Source organism: Kogia breviceps, chromosome 1 (genome assembly GCF_026419965.1).
Source record: "Kogia breviceps isolate mKogBre1 chromosome 1, mKogBre1 haplotype 1, whole genome shotgun sequence".
Lineage (NCBI taxonomy): Eukaryota > Metazoa > Chordata > Mammalia > Artiodactyla > Physeteridae > Kogia > Kogia breviceps.
Genome location: NC_081310.1, coordinates 187,963,269 through 187,980,267, shown reverse-complemented (window position 1 = coordinate 187,980,267; position 16,999 = coordinate 187,963,269). Strand labels below are relative to the sequence as shown.

General features: G+C 45.0%; 1 protein-coding gene across 7 annotated transcripts in view; it reads right to left on the bottom strand.

The window, feature by feature from the left end:
• The window catches only part of UBR4 (ubiquitin protein ligase E3 component n-recognin 4), a 129,353-nt gene that overhangs the window by 40,388 nt on the left and 71,966 nt on the right, over nucleotides 1–16,999 (bottom strand). For all 7 annotated transcript variants that reach the window (XM_067016265.1, XM_067016274.1, XM_067016303.1 and 4 more), the window contains 15 exons: nucleotides 13,868–13,964; nucleotides 13,093–13,200; nucleotides 12,536–12,652; nucleotides 11,370–11,579; nucleotides 9,691–9,840; nucleotides 8,222–8,449; nucleotides 7,387–7,465; nucleotides 6,430–6,675; nucleotides 5,160–5,328; nucleotides 4,491–4,635; nucleotides 3,824–3,909; nucleotides 3,017–3,104; nucleotides 2,560–2,753; nucleotides 722–961; nucleotides 171–309 (listed from right to left, as the gene is read on the bottom strand). In XM_067016265.1, coding sequence (XP_066872366.1) covers nucleotides 171–309; nucleotides 722–961; nucleotides 2,560–2,753; nucleotides 3,017–3,104; nucleotides 3,824–3,909; nucleotides 4,491–4,635; nucleotides 5,160–5,328; nucleotides 6,430–6,675; nucleotides 7,387–7,465; nucleotides 8,222–8,449; nucleotides 9,691–9,840; nucleotides 11,370–11,579; nucleotides 12,536–12,652; nucleotides 13,093–13,200; nucleotides 13,868–13,964 — 2,296 coding nt within the window. The remainder of the gene's footprint in view (nucleotides 1–170; nucleotides 310–721; nucleotides 962–2,559; nucleotides 2,754–3,016; nucleotides 3,105–3,823; nucleotides 3,910–4,490; nucleotides 4,636–5,159; nucleotides 5,329–6,429; nucleotides 6,676–7,386; nucleotides 7,466–8,221; nucleotides 8,450–9,690; nucleotides 9,841–11,369; nucleotides 11,580–12,535; nucleotides 12,653–13,092; nucleotides 13,201–13,867; nucleotides 13,965–16,999) is intronic.

The window sequence follows — 16,999 nt, the reverse complement described above, 5'->3', positions numbered from 1 at the left end:
ACCATGTGTTCCAATATATCTGTCTTATTTGTTGCCACTCAAAAGCTGAGCCCTGAAAACAGTGCTGAGTTAGAAGACTTCAGCTAGAAGGAAAAGCACGCTCCCCACATCAGCTCAGTCCACAGGTCAGATCAAAGCCCTGCCTGAGTCTCGGACGGATGCGGCCTCACCTTCTTCCGGTCTTCTTCATTCTCAATGGGATCCACCGCACAGCAAGGCTTGGCATAGAGCATGAAGTCGAAGCGAGCGTATTTACAGAAGCCACAGGCATTGCACAGGAAGGGGTCCTTTTCATCATAGTTGATGGATCTGAAAAACCATAATGATTGGGTCAGGGGGCAGCAGAGGATTTGTAGGGAGAGGAGATGGACCGTGCCACATCTATACACTGCAAACTATTGCAGGGACTCTCGGAGGGGCAGCAGCAAATAGGCGAGGATGACTTAAGCAACCAGGTAACAAGAAAGGGAGACCCAGAACCAAACTCAGGGACCCCAGTACCACCCACCACTGGAAGGTCGCGTGAATTCACATGCACGCGCATGCCCACACATGCCCCACGTTTCCCCTTCCCTCCCCCCTTTTCCATCCTTGAACTCTGCACTCTACATACCCATAATCCTCTAGTTATTATGAGGGCACCACACAATGAAATTGAGCACAATGAGACTCCTACAGAAAAATACAAGGAATGTGCCTGGCCTGGGTGACAACCACTCACCTGCATTTGTGACACTGGTAGACATTCTCTCCACAGTTGCCGCAGACCCCTGGGTTGGCAGGGACTGAGGCACTACAGCGTGGGCACTGCAGGGTCTCCGTGGAGGCCTGATAGTTTTCATAGAAGTCTGCAAACTCAATCATCAGGTTGGAAGCCACTATTGGCAAAGGCAGGTCGATCTTCACCTCTGTCTGCCCGGGGGTCAGCTGAACCTTCTTGGCTTTGTGCCAGCGAGCGGGCCTAGGAGAGACAGTGTCAAACAGAGGGGCAGATGGCCTAAGAGCCTCTCACAAGACCCTCAGCAGTGACAGTCTGATGAGACGAAGAGAAGACTGTCCCTGCCTATTCTTCTAAGGCAATTAAGTCGTTATTCTAAGGAAAGGAAATCTGGCAAATAAAAGCAACTTAATTTTAAAAATATGTTTCCTCTATTCTTTTGCTCTTAAAAAAAAGGGGGGGCAGAACATACAGGTGCTTTAAGACATTATATATGATAATTTTTGATACTCCAGAAAAACAAGGGAATGCACATCATGGGAAGACGTTACTCCAAAAGTATGCCACGCTGAAGCCTGTAATCCCAAAAGGTACCATGATGATGAGCGCCATGAGTTCCTATCAACACAACTACCTTGGAGGGATAAAACTCAGGCCCCTTTAGAGAGGCAGAGGGACACAGCAGGACCCGGACCAAGTGCCAAGGAGAGCCAGAAAGAGTAAAGGCGCGGCATAATTTAGAGATACTCATATTAATCCGATTAGAACTAATATTTACTGAGCACTTACTATGTGTCAGGCTCCGTTCTCAGCACTTCACATATACTGACACATTTAATCCTTAAAATAACACCCTGAAAGTGGACTTCTCTCCATTTTACAGTTAAGGAAACTGAGGCTACACAAATTCTCCAAGGGTTGTGAACCCACAGTCTCATTCCAGAGTCTGAGGTCTTTACCAGCAGCTACGCTGACTCTACACAACAGAAAATCAAATCCACCTTCTCCAGAGGGGACTGGATCATTCCAGTGAGCAGCTTCTACTTGCAGATCATCAATGTCAACTATGCTTTTCAAAGGACAAAGAGAAAACTTCCTTTAAGCAGAGCTCCTGTGGCCATTTGTTCATGTGGTACATGCTAGCTTTATGCTACCTTTACAGTAATACCAATACTTCCATTCTATGCACAGAGCCGCACTCCCTGTAGGTCTAAACATTCAAGCAGCAACTACTTATACTCTCTGCCCAACAAAAATGCCTGAGTCTTCAACAAGTGGTCTGTCCCTGTAGAAGTTGACACTATAACCCACACTACTTTCTTCTTTGGCCCATATACAACATGCGTTGATTCAGATGTTGGGACAGATAATCTAGAAAGATCCAACATCAGCATATGTAGAGGGAATGCACCACGCAGAAATGGAAGGACTTCAAACTAGAGAACCTCCGTGAGAAATACTGCCTGCTCTGTGAACAAGAGAACAGTGTCTTAATCCAAGAAACAACTACCTCCCATATAGAATCGTCTATCTAAAAATAGAACCGCTCTAGTTAACATGGGTATGAGAAGCCTAGAGTCCCCCTCACTCAGCTTCCCTTCAGGCTGTTGAAGATCTTAGACCCTGAGGGCTCCACGGGACATAATTTCAGAACAGTTTTCGTCAGCATCCTTAAGAATTGGTGTTTCACCTGTGTCCCTCAGCCATGACCTAAGTAGGCAAGAGGACATACTAGGCCTCTAGGAATGTGCTGCTTTACCTGATTCCAGCAATCAAAGGCAACAACTGGTATTGAGCCTCGTAAGCGTACTGCCCCTCCCCCAAGTATGAAAAGCCCGTACTTGTTTTTCAGCTCCACGATGGCCTGCACAGTTCGGTTGTTGTAATAGAGGTTGATAGTCCGCACCATCTTGGTCCGTTTCAGGTCCCCAATTTTCACCGTCACTTTGCTGATGGTGTGGCTGCCAATGAGCTTCACAACCTGCTGGGTGGTGGTGTACCTCGTGTCCACTTTAATGGAAGACAGCTTGATATACTAAATGCAAAAGTACACACAAAACACTGTGTTAGTTCAAGGCTAACGGCTCATCCTGTCCTCTTCAAAACTCATCAGTGTAACCCACTCTTCATCCATGGATGAAGTTTCTATTTAAGGTAGCAGGGCAGGTAAGGATTAATACACCACTGCAACCAACCATTGGGAGAGGGATGCCTATGCAGTAATAATCAACCTCTAAAAACAAGAAACCCACTGGCCCTGTAAGCCTAGGGACTGTCCCTGTTACAGATGTTACTTACACAAAATGGCACTTCTGGGTTATTACACACCAGGCAGGGATCACTCTCCAGGTAATAGCCATCAAACTCCACTAGGCCAGACAAGGTGCTAAGGAAGAAAGCAGTCTTAGCATAAGGAGATTTTCATTTTAGAAAGCATGGAGCTTCACAAAGAAGCCGTGAGAAAAACCATGGCTCAATATTCCCCAAGGCAAGCTCCACTCTCGTGAGAACACAAAGAAATGTGAGAAATCCCAACAGAGTTAAGTCACAGGAAGGGAATTTCAACTGAGTGACCTTAGACGTTTCCTATTTCTGAGCTGTTCTGAGGTCACAGGAATCCTAAATGTTACATTAAAATTTGACGCAAAGAAGAGTTACAATTAAATTTACTAAAAATCATTGAATTGTACACTTGTAATGTGTAAATTCTGTTGTATGTAAACTATACCTCAATAAAGTTTGGAGGAAAAAAAAGAACAGTCACTAATAAACCAAGGAAATAATAAACTGACAGTTTAACCAACACTCTCTTCCAAAGTTGTTGTTTTTTTTTTTAATGCAGCCATTTCTGTAAACTTGCCTTATGTGATTTACACTTAGACCCTTGAAAACTAGAGACCTTCTTAAACCATTGCTTTACCAAACCCTAATTCACCAGTTACATTTTGAGCACCTTCTATGCACAAGGCCCCAACTACAAGGGAGGGATTCAAAGACTAACTAGACAGGAGTGTATGGATTCACAAATAAGAGCCAATCAATGTGGGAATAGCAACTGGACTGTTGACCGAGCTTCAGATAGGAAGAAAGCAGAACAAAACTCACTTGTAAATGTTGGAGTTGGGATGGTTGGTAAGAATGTGGTTTTGAGTACGAAGAATCTCCACAGCCTTCTGTGAATATTCTTTCAACTGAAAACAGAAGTCAATACAGGACCAGAATTAAGGCCCAAGGGAAAGTCTTACTGGCAAAGACTTTTCCTCTGCTTTCTAGCTGATACCGCCCTAGAAGTAGCAGCCCTCATTCAGCATCAAACAAAGCTGAACCTAACTCCTAGTCATTTAAAGGATTCTATCTTCTTTAGTAGTTTCCACGATCTTAGTGACAGCCCCTCTTTCTATACCTTGTGGAGGAAGAGAAATTTTATTATTATGGAGAAGCCATGAAATGGTTATCTAATTGCAAAAACACGTTGGATATGTGATCAGGACTGCCAGGAAACCCAGAGGAGCACTTTCTTTCCCAAGCAACTTTAATGAGTTGCATCTTCTTCCCCACTTTACCTACTTCTATTGGCTAAGCCAAATTCAGACTACACTTATTTGCTAGTGTATATTATCTAGGTGGCATACATACTGGGAGTACTTAATGTATATTTAAAAGAGATTTCATATACGTACTCCCATGTGGGTTGATCATAACGTTCTTAACTCAAGATAAAAAAGGTTAAAATGTGGCAAGTTAGCCTCTCCAACCGCCAATTGTCTGTTACCTTCTTCTCTGTTTGTGGGGTTTTCAAGGAGAAATATCCGAGTAGGTCCACAAACTGGGCAGCCTTACGACCGTAGGCTGGGAGTTCTGGCCATATAGACCACATCAGATCTAGCAGGAGCTCCTGTTGAGATTTGCTAGAGTTTCTGTAGATAAATGACAGTTCATATTATAAGCAGCAGAAAACCCTGAGGTTCCTTTATTTATCAACAAGGCCCAGGTACCGTTTTGGAGATGTATCTATTTCCCCACAACTATGGATTAAGTTTGAATGGCTCTACTGTTCTTTTGACAATCAACCTTAACAGATGTAGCATGATCCTTTCCTGTCTTCAGGAGGTGATTTATTCCCATCATCTGACATCTCTCAGTGGCAGAAACTGAGCTTTGTTACCCTAAAGAGTCAAGCCTGGTCATTTTACAAACTTCTAAACATAGCCTTCTTAGTGGAAAACGGATCATCTCTTGCTTCTGACATCAGTTTAATAGCCAAAAAGCAGATAACTCAATGAAGAAATCTGTAACAGTCAAGAGGATTCAGATTGGTGTAAATACTTATAGTACGGACGACCTTGAGTATGTAACATAGAGCCAAGACAGAACTGTTGATACATCACCCACTCTGGTCCCAGACCCACACGGTCTGCTAAAACTAAGCCCCGGAACCTACCTATAGATATGCAGTGTCAGGCAGTGGGCTTGCCAGCGCACCGAGGAAGAATTGGACTCTAAGAGGAAGCAACGCAGAAACTGGACCAAGGTCTCCTTATCTGCAAATTTGTTCAGCTGGTTCACCAGAGCTGTGCACAGCTGGTCCTCCTGGCTGCCTGAGCTCTCACCTGCAAGATCAAAGCAGGACTGAAGGGCTGAAAAGTAGGAAGAAGTGGTCTAGGGTCCTACAGCCAGTGCTCAGGTGGAAAGAGAGGGAATTCTGTCCATGTTTTAAAGTTTCACCAAAATGGTTATGATTTGAAAACAACTTTCAGTTGGTTACTGGGGGACAAAAAGTCAGCCCCAGATATAATAATCCTACCAAAAAAAGCACCTCTACAAGCCTGGCACTGACAAAGACAGTCACACTGGAGAAGGAATTTCAAGTTTGCTACCTACAACAGGCAACATTACCACAGACCGGCACAGAGGGATCTGAATAATTCACTGGGGAATGTGAACCTCCACTGCTCTCCACCAATCACCTGTCTCAGGCCTCCAGGGACCATGAAAATCAGGAACGCAGAAAAAAGCTTTTGCCTTTCTGATGGCAAGGAATCAGCTAAAGCTCACTACAGCGTCCATTTGTAGAGCATTTACCAGTTTACAAGACACATTTATAAGCACAGTTTCATTTAACACTGACAATCTCTCCAAGAAGCAAGTGTTATTATTTCACAGAAAAAGAAACTTGGGCCTAGTAAAAATGTTTGGTGCACTTTGACCTTTCCCGTTACAGTCACTACGTATGGAAGTCACACTCTTTAAGGTATCACCTTCAACATAACTGAAAATGAGACCAAGAGTAGACACTAGAGGGCATTTGGGTTTTAGGTCCCTGTAAATCAGGATGAAAAACCTTTCAGAAGAGAATGACAAACTTATGGTTACCAAGGAGGGAAGGGGGGAATGCGATGAACTGGGAGATTGGGACTGACATGTATACACTACTATGTATAAAACAGATAACTAATGAGAACCTACTGTACAGCACAGGGAGCTCTACTCAGTGCTCTGTGGTGAACTAAATGGGAAGGAAATCTAAAAAAAGAGGGGACATACGTATACGTATGAGTAATTCACTGCAGTACAGCAAGAAACTAACACAACGTTGTAAAGCAACTATACGCCAATAAAAATTAATAAAATAAAGAAGAGAATGAACGATGTGCTCTCAGAGAGATTAGAACACATCACCCTGGTCACTGAGACAAGAAGGTGACCCTTACCCTCTTTCTCCTTTTCCTTTTCTTCTTTCTTACTCTTCTTTGTGGACGACTTTGACTGTGTTGTGGCTTGTCCAGAACTGGTGGCCACAGGGGCTGAGGAGGAGGAAGCACTGGAGGGCCCTGCCGAGGCCGCCAGTGCAGCAAGGACTTTGCTGCCACACAGGGCACAGGACAGCAGCTGCAGCAGCACTGGAGACACCCCCTCATCCACCAGGAAGCTGACTTGGAGGAGGAAGTACAGGACAGCTGCAGGCAGAGGAGACAGGGGCTCAGCTCTGACACAACTGCGAGACTCACACCCAAGAATGGGAGCACCTGCTCCAGACGCCTGGGCTGCCCGACTCCCACTACCTCCTTTGTCCAGGTTCTCTGCTGGAAGTTCCCAGAATAATTTACACCCTCTTTGGAAATGTCTGACAAGTACTGCAACAACTACACAGAGACTGACTCCCAGCCCCCACTCCTTTGCAGAAGATGATTCTCCTCCTTAGTTGACCACAACAATATGGAAGTCAGATACTCCTATCTAGTGCTCCCACCGCACCCCACATTTTGTCTATGGACGCTTAGCAATCTTTTTTTTTTTCCCCCCCCCGGTACGCGGGCCTTTCACTGTTGTGGCCTCTCCCGTTGCGGAGCGCAGGCTCTGGACGCGCAGGCCCAGTGGCCATGGCTCACGGGCCCAGTCACTCTGCGGCACGTGGGATCTTCCCCGACCGGGGCACGAACCCGTGTCCCCTGCATCGGCAGGCGGACTCCCAACCACTGTGCCACCAGGGAAGCCCTTAGCAATCTTTTAAGTTTTTACTTGTCTTCTTTGCTGGGCAGAGTTCTGTCTCTCTTGCTCATGGCTATATCTCTAGAACCCAGTTTAACGCTTGGCATATAGTGGGCTTCAATGAACAGTTCTTGAGGAATGAATGAATAACAGCAACCAAAAGGAGAAGCACTGCTTACAGTCATCTTTGATGCAGAATTTCTGCCAGTTGATGGTTCGCTGGGCAGCAATTTCTGCACAGGCTTTCAGATGCTCCATCTAAAACGGAAACCAATCATCAGAAATGATCCACACCTGCTGTCTTGAGGGCTCATCACCTCAGCTTAGGACCACAAACCTGGCCCTCTATGCAAGGTTGATCGGTACCCCGGTGAACCTGGGACCAAGGCCCAAACACTGAGCCCCCTACATTCAACGTCCCACCACACAAAGCCCTTCTGTTTTCAGGGATTCTTCAGACCACTCAATAATGCAGCAGGAAAGGTAGGTCATGACCTAAGACACTACAATCCAGTTTATTTTTTTCTTGCTAAAAGCATAATAGTAAGAACACTGGATTAGGAGTCTTTAACACTGAAGCTGTTCTTCCAAGATGTTTCTATGCAATATATTCAATTTACTCCCCAAAGTCAAACAACTGATCTTAGGCGACAATACATCATTTCTTTAGTATTCAGGGACAAAAATGAGAGATGCACAAAATCTCGGGTTGATCCTATCCACGACATGAGCAAATGACACTGGTAAAAAGCCCAAGCCACCCCTCCTCACAACAGAGGAACCACTGCCAGGTGGGGTCGGGACCCGGGAGGGGCACTCACAGACCCTGAAGCCAACCGCATGTGGTATAGCACCCGGTTGGGTATCATGGATCTACCCTGATCGCAACCCTGGCCATGATGCTCTCAAAATACTAAAAACCCTGTGTGTGCTGCTCCATCCTATTACCTACTTGGCTGAGCCTCGTCCACAGCCTCTCCCTGCCCTACCACACCACCCCAACACCGGCCGTACCAGGCTGATGAGCGTGTCATACTGCAGGGCGGAGCCAGAGCTGGCTGTAACCACACTTGCCCGGAGGAAGATCCCCTGCTCCTCCAGCAGCTTCTTGATCCCGCGCACATGGGAGTCCAGGGTGTGCAAATCCCGGAGCTGGCGGTATTTCTCCTTTGACCCACAGATGAAGAGCAGAAGTTTGCGGACTTGCCGGCGCACAAATGGAGTTTGCTGGATCATCAGGTACTTGAGGGGAGAAATGACACAAAGAGTCAATGACTCTGGAACTATCTGTACCAGCCACGGTGCCTTGGGTTTTCATGAGCTGTTATTAAAAACTGGTAACACAAACCAAGCTAATTCCTTGCAGTCAAGCCAGCCCCTGGTGAACTTTAGTATTCCTTATAAGGACCAGGAGAAAGAAAGGCATAGAAAGAAAAATGTCAAAAAGGGAAAAGTAGCAACATTCCTGCTACCGCTCATGGAGTACTTAGGAATCTATAGGAGGCTGGTCTCCACTCCAGCCCATCCGGAATGAACATGTGAAGAAAAAAAAACATTCAGAATCTCTCTTTCAGGTAAAAGAGGTGGGGAAGAAGCTGCGTTGTTACATCTACATGACTTGAAATGGCTGTTTGGGGTTTGCTAACATTATTCTTCCCAGAGTTAATCTCATGCTTGCTGTGTAGGTTATTCAGCGATTTCCTCTCAGCTCCAAAGCCACCCCACCACACGCTGCTCTGTGATGTCCAGTCCAGAACTAAAGCTAACTGCGCTGTTTCTTGCCGGCTGGTTCCCTCTTAGGTTCTGCCAGTGGGGAGCACTGCAGGGCCACCAAAAGGCAGGAGGGAGAGAAGGGACTTGCTCCTTCCCACCTGCCTGCCGTCCTAGGAGCAGCCCTTCACCCTAGCGGCCTCCAGCATCTCTTCAATAGTCAAGGACAAACCAGGTCCGGGCGGTCCTGTCCGCCGGATTCTTTTTAGAACTCCCAGAATCCACCACACCCATCCCTCCAGAGCTGCTGAGGCGCGAGCAGCAGCAGCCTCCCCACAGACCCGCCAGGCGTCTCCTCTGCATTCAGGGGGCTGCAGCTGCCGCTTGCAGTTACTATCCCTGTGTTACCGCAACGTTCCCTTCTTATCTTTTTGGTTCTTCAGTGGCTGTTTAACCAATTCTCTATATTAAAATCTCTCAGTTCATTTAACTAGTACACTTTCTGTTTTCAAGGCAGAGTCCAAACTATTAAACTTGTCCATCATCACCACACGTGGGGGAAGGTAAGTGTAGAGAATCAAAAACTAAAGAGGACGGCTTGCTCTGATACACATCTTCCACAGTTTCACCACACAGTACACTCTGGAGGGGCGAGACCTAAATGGTGGGAGGGACTCTGCTGGGGGAAATACCACATGAGGGTTAGGATGCAAGGGAGTCACAAAGGCAGCCACAGCCGCTGTGTCCTCTCCCCGACTGGGAGCTTCACTTACCTCTGAGAGAAAGTAAAACCACGAATGATCAAAGACAGGAGGTGGGATTCGAGAATTGGTGTCAGCGATCTTTTTGATTTGGTATGGCAGCCTCAGTACCATCTCTGTGAGAAGCTGAGTATAGGCCTCAAACACATCAGCAGCATGGCCCTGGGAGAAGAACATTTGTATAAGAACCTGTGACTGACAATTTCCCCTGACCACAGTTAGGAAAAAGGTTGATCTATTGCTCACTAGGAGTACCTCACGTTGGAGATGGTAAATGGCACCTTTCAAAGCTGGAGCCTTCACAGACTGATAGTTTAGTTTACAAACCCAGGAAGACCCCAGGCTCCCGGGGGCAATTCCATTACATGCAAAAAGCTTATTGTGGAGGCAGATCTCATTGCTCTTAAAAGTTCTAACACTTCACTCTGGTTTTTGACACTGGATTGATTTTACTCTGCTTACACAAAAATCAGAATAGGGAAAAATTGAAAAAACAGTAATGGAGAAGGATTTCTGACTTTCTGTGAGATGTATTCCATTCCCTAGAACCAAAGCTTTCCATGATAACAAGAAACATTCATGTAACCAAGGGGGTGTCAAAGATCACTAAACTCAGTCGACATCCTGGGCCCACACACAGAGGCAGGGGTAACTAGAGATTGAGGACAATGGAAACAACAGCTATCCTACAACCTGTGTGGTCCCCAGGAAGAGTATGCGAGAGTGTGGGGGCATGTGTCCCACATATTCAATCACCAGTTGTTTATCAGATCTATGTCAAGCACTGGGAGTGTGAAGAGAAATAAAATATGGTCTTTGCTGATAGTCTGGAGGGGAAGACTCTCCATGTGTGCTCACTCTCCGGGTGCTCTGGGACCCAGGGAAAGGCCACCTCGCTCAGACAGCAGGAAAGTGTGTGCTGGGGAAGGATCCAATACTTGAGCTGGGTCTTGAAGAAGGGCTAGGAATTAACTAGACAGGGGAAGGAAGGGATGCAGAAGGAGGGAAAAATTTCTGAAGGGACAGCATGTACACTGGGAGAGACGCAGATTAGCAGGGCTGCATGCAGGGGTGTTATAGTTGATAAAGTAGAGAGTTAAGTAGATAGCTAGATTGGCAAAGAACTTTTTGGCTGAAAAGTTATGGAAAAACCACTAGAAGGTTATACAAAGAGAAGGACGTGATCAGATTCACAATTTTTGCCCTGTTATACTCCCATACTATTCAAAGCAGTCCTGGGTATGCAATAAGAAGCACAGCTACCCCAGGCCATCTTGCTCCACCACATGGACTCAAATGGAACAGAAACGGTAATAATAATGAACATTCATTGGGCACTGGTATGTGCTAGGCACCACGCTTTACAAACATCACCTCATCCAATGCTCACAACTACTCTATAAAGCAGGTACTATGTGTATGCTCATTTTCCAGGTGTGCAAACTGAGGCTTACTAAGGTTAGACAGAACTTCTCCAAGCTTCATGGCTGGTAAGTGGGAACACCTGTTCCCGAGGGACATGTTCCCGGACTCACCTGACCAGAAAGCCCATCTTCTAAACTAGGGCATCCTGTACCAGCAGGGGGAGTATGTGACATCCTCGGCTCCTTCAGCGCTACTCACTGAGACTGAAGAGGACAGTGCCCTAGATGAGGGACAGGAGTGGTTCACGGCCCGGGGAAGGACCTCACCTTCACATACTGGCGGAGGAAGAATGGGCTCATGTCGGGTGGGGATGACGTAGTATGTGGTTTCAGCAGCTGGCTGGTAGCCACGGGTTCCTCATCGTTCTGCTGGCTCTTCCAGTACTCCAGCAGGGACTTGAGCACGTGCAGGCAGTAGTCCACAGCGCCAGAGCTCAGCAGGGCTGCTGCTGTGGCACTGGAGATGAGGGAAGATGACTGGGGAAAAACCAGGGAGAAGCTAAGAATGCCCTGTAGAACAGTGTGGCATTCAGCTGAGTGTTGGGGGCAGGAAATGCACTCACAACAGCCTTAGGAGTAGCTGTCATGGAAGTGAGGCAGTCAGTCTCTTGAGTTAAAAGTTTCCCAACTAGCTCAAACATTTCCCCCACTCTTCTGAACAGCAGCATGGTAAGAGAAAACAAAGAGACACCAGTTCCCAAATCTAACCTCCCTATACATATGTGCCAGAGGCCAAGGAGGCCAGGATTAGATAACCCTTCCACCTGCAGGGAAGAGGTTTTCTCTTTCTCCTTGGGCAGCTAGAAAAGAAGCCCATTTATGTTAAAAAGAGAGAAAACTTGCCACTATAGGCACTTCTTGGCAGCCCCACCCTCCTAGTATGGGCTCTTTCCATAGAACCAGCTTCCAAAGGAGATGGGGTGAGTGATCACATGAACAGAAAAGCAGGAGAAAAGCTACTGTAAATAAAACCATTAGGAGAGCCTGGCAAACCCCAGCCACCCACACAGCTCAGAAGCTCATTAAGACTGGATGCAGTTCAGCCTCCATTTCTACCTTCTCTGCTTTGTGTTAATCTCCTTTCCACCACACACCACTGCTTTCTCTCTGCTCTATTACCATACCTTATAGCAACACACAGGAGGGGAATCCTCTTAGCCACTCTGCGCCTTGCAGAACAGTCTCCTGCTTTTCAATAATGGAACTTCCAAATGCTTTAGCCACCCCCAGTGGAGGGATTGTTGGAAAAGATCAGAGCTTGGAAGGGAGCCCGAGAAAGGTGGATGCTCTGCCCCCGGGTGGTGGCAGCTTAGGATCTTACTGCTCTCGAGCGACAACGGCCCGGCTCTAACAGAGGCCTCTGCCCGCTGTCCGAGCGCCAACCAGACAATCGTCTGTCCGTTCCCCACATCCATTAGCCCAAAGCAAGATACCTCGCATATGGAAGACTTGGATCCGGACTTGGTCCTGGACATGAAGACACTGAGGAGTCTCATCACCACCAGGTGGACCTCATTCAGGGCACTGCGTTCGTTCTTCTTGGAGACATCCTGCGGACACAGGCGGAGCCCAGAAGACCACACTTACTTTAACCTTGAGGCGTTCTCTCAACAAGATTGCCTCACATGGGCTCAGAGACAAAACAAGCTCCAATGTACCTGTGGTCTATACGTGGATGATCTAGAGCCTGATACACCTAGGAAGCCTTGTTAAGATACAAACAACCAATTTATTGTTTTCGCCCTGTGGAGCTACAAAAGGTCTACGAGGGCAGGGACTTGGTCTTGTTCCTCAATTATAGCCAGAGCCAAAAGTATGCCAGGGCCAAAGCAGGCACTAAAAATGTTTCTGATGAATCAACAGAACTGGAGCCCTCAGTGGAGGGTCACCCCTTGAAACTAGGCCAAGTTCCTCTAAGAGAGGAATGAAAAACTGAAAACTGATCTCAGCCAATCCCTGCCTCTCACGCAGTATGGCTCTCAAATTTCACCTTCTTATCCATGCCCAGTTCAGCAATAAGCTGGGAGAGCAGGTTGTCCAGGGCTCCCTTGTCTTTCTCATCTTCTCCATCCAGATCTGTAGTAAGCATCAGAATGACCTGGATGTCAACAGAGAGATAAAACATGAAAGCCAATTCCCTAAAAAACAACAATTCTAAACACAAAGTGTTTCAGAAGAAATCCCAGTCTTCCTGACTGCCCTGTCAATCATAACAATAATCCATGAAAAGGTTCTAAGTCCTAAGGTAACCAAAGTTGAAGTGTCCAGAGTCAGAAGAGTCAAATTATGGCATATGCTACCCCTGGCATCACAGAAAATGTTCAGCAAAAAGTCTGCAAAACTAATCGACTAGCCTACACTATATCCAACCAAAGTGGCTTAAGATATGGCACTGTGGTATTCTAATTAAAGAACAATTTTGCCTAAGACGAAGGCAGCTAGTGGGAGAACAGCTATCAGACCACACTCTACTACTAATATTAATAAAGAGTTATTAGACACTAAGAATCTCTGGAGTAGACTTTTGTTCCTGGCTCTGTCAATAACTGGCTTGGATGGCTGTAGAAAATTTTAAATTTCATTCTCTGATCCTTGGCCTTCTCATCTGTAAAACGAAGGGCTATAGCTTGCAATTCAAAATTACATTCCATTATTCTATGACCTAATACCAAACCAAGTCTTACAGAGCCTCAGAAGGAGAGCTGTGAGCATGCTTAAGGATGGTCCAACTCTGACGTGACAGACCCAAGTGAACTGAGGGATACCTGCATGTATGGAATGGCCCGGACACCTCCAACACTTCGTAACTGGGGCAAAGTTTGCAGTAGTCTCTCCAACAGCATCAGACGGACCATGTGCAGCCTAAAAGACCAGGGAAAATACATGAAACATGAGCTAATACACTAACACTAACTAGCTGAATATAGTTCTTTCCTCCTGCCACTGACGTAAATAAGGAAGCTACTTCTTAGGAACAATCCTAGCATTAAAAACAAAAACAAACAAACAAAAAAACTGTTAAAACATGTCTTTGGTATACTAGCAACATAGAAGGAAATATCTCACTCTGTTAAAGTGGAGCAAAACTATTCCAAGATACAACTGATGGTACTGAAAACTTACTACAGGAAAGTTAAAATATTTCTCAAGCAACCAGGTCCCAGTTGTTCTCACTATTCAAACCAAACCTTCAACGGTAAGCTCTATGGCTTTTCCCAACACATGGCCCTATTCTGTCTCCAGGCATTATTTTCTGGAATTCTCCCATCTACAAATTTTACATCATCCAATTGTGTAGTGACCTAGCCCTTTTTTCTTGCTTCCCAAGTCCTTAGGAAGGCCAGTCACTGCTTTGCCCTCTCACAGCTTAGTCCTCATTTTTCCTAGTATAAAATTCAATCTCAGGGCTCCCCTGGTGGCACAGTGGTTGAGTCTGCCTGCCAATGCAGGGGACACGGGTTCGAACCCTGGTCCGGGAGGATCCCACATGCTGCGGAGCAACTAAGCCCGCAAGCCACAACTACTGAGCCCACGTGTCACAACTACTGAGGCCCGGGCACCTAGAGCCCGTGCTCTGCAACAAGAGAAGCCACAATGGGAAGCCTGCGCACTGCGGCGAAGAGTAGCCCCCCGCTCCGCAACTAGAGAAAGCCCGTGCGCAGCAACGAAGACCCAACACAGCCAAAACAAACGAATAAATAAATTAATTTTTTTTAAAAAGTTCAATCTCAGCATCAACACTAGAACCGTGAGTTCTCACATATACGCAGTTGGCCACTACCTAGCCTTCTTCATCTGCAGATATACAGCTGGGCTTCTGCAGTATAACAAATGTGTGTTTCTGGATCTCTGGTGAATGTGCTGATTCAAGAGGACCAATATGAACATTAATTAGGGTCTTGTCAACAAGTGGGTTGGCAGTCTCACCTAACACAATCTTTCACAGATTAACAGTGCATTTGCTAAATCAATTAATGGATTCACTCTCAAAATTAAGAAACCATTTTGTTTCATTTTACTTTACATGTGTACGAAACCACATGCCTTCATATTTTTTAAGTGTGATTTTCATGCATTCCATATCCTAGCAGGTATCCAGAATATTTTCAGTATAATAAAAGTCTGGGGCTTCCCTGGTGGCGCAGTGGTTGAGAATCCGCCTGCCGATGCAGGGGACGCGGGTTTGTGCCCCGGTCCGGGAAGATCCCACATGCCGCGGAGCGGCTGGGCCCATGAGCCATGGCCGCTGAGCCTGCGCGTCCGGAGCCTGCGCTCCGCAACGGGAGAGGCCACAACAGTGAGAGGCCCGCGTACCACAAAAAAAAAAAAAAAAAAGTCTGAATGAAAATAGAGTCTTGAATAATAAATGACAATTGTTCTAAAAAGAACTTGAAGGAATGAGCTAAACAACCTTCAGAATACAGTAATACACAAAAGCCCAGGCATGCATCTTCGAATAATTAGACCAGCTGTGTGAGGATTACAAATGAATAAAATTGCTCAGGAACAGATAAGGTACAAGTGATGAAAGATGAGATGACAGCAGCAGCTTAATACTTTTAGGATAAAACATAACAAGTTCTGAGATGGATTAAAATCCTCAGATTTGGAGAACATGCACGTGAGTATACACAGAAAGGAAAAAGCCAACATAATGAGTAAAGTCTAGATCTGGACCAAGATCATGCCAGATTACTGACTTTTCAAACTCTTAAGATAGTAGTACTCTTGCAACTTAACAAAAAAATTAAACTGTGTACCAAAATTACAATTTCCTCCTCGTGACAAAGTAAAACCAATTCAGTTATTCTATTATTTAAAACAATAAGTTACTTAACAATTCTTTAACTAACTTATTCCTGAAAAATACAGTTAACTTAAAACAACTTTAGAGAATTTCATTAGCAATATGATTAGGTTACCTAAATTGACCCTCCAGCTAAAAACAAATGAAAATCCTAAAAAGATACAACAACATTTTCGAAATCATGAGTCTCAAGAAATTTCAAAGGATCGAAATCACATAGTATGTTCCCCAACCACAGTAAATTAAACTGTAAATCAATAACAGAAAAATAATGAGAAAAACCCCCAAATGTTTGGAGACATATTTGGCAACATATTTCTAAATATCCCATGGGCCAAAGACTAAATTATAAAAGAATTTAGAAAACATTTTGAACTGAACAGCAATGAAAATACAACATATAAAAATATGTGGGCTCCAGCCAAAGCAATGTTAAAGGGAATTTTAGAGAGAAATATATAGCTTCAAATATGTATTGAAAAAGAAAGGTTTAAAATCAATGATTTAACCTTCCATCTTACGACGCTAAAAAAAAAAAAAAAAAAAACAGAAAATTATCCTCCCTGCCCGCCCCCCCTGCCAAAAAGTAAGATACTAAAACAAAAAAGTTAGTAAGAAGAGAAAGGAAATAATCAAGAGTGGAAATGAAATAGAAAGTAGGCATACAACAGAGAAAAATCAAAGCCAAATGTTGGCTCGTTGTAGATAAAGTTGAATACTTCTAGCAAGACTGACTTTTTGGGGGAAAAATATTTGTTACCCATACTAGAAGTGAAAAAAGGTATATCACTACAAATCCTACAGACATTAAAAGGATGGTAAGATATATTATGAATAACTTTATGCCAGTAAAATGAATGAATTCCTTGAAAAGCACAACATACCAAAATTGACACGTGAAGAAACAGTAATAATTCTGTGTCATTTAAAGAATGAATCTATAGTTGAAAGTCTTCCCTTAAAGAAAGTCTTCCCTTAGAGACCCAGGTGACTTCACGGCTAAATTTTTCCAAGAATTCAGACGAAATAAAACCAATCTTACACAAACTCTTGTAGAGAACAGAGAAATGGGAAACATGTCCTCACTTAC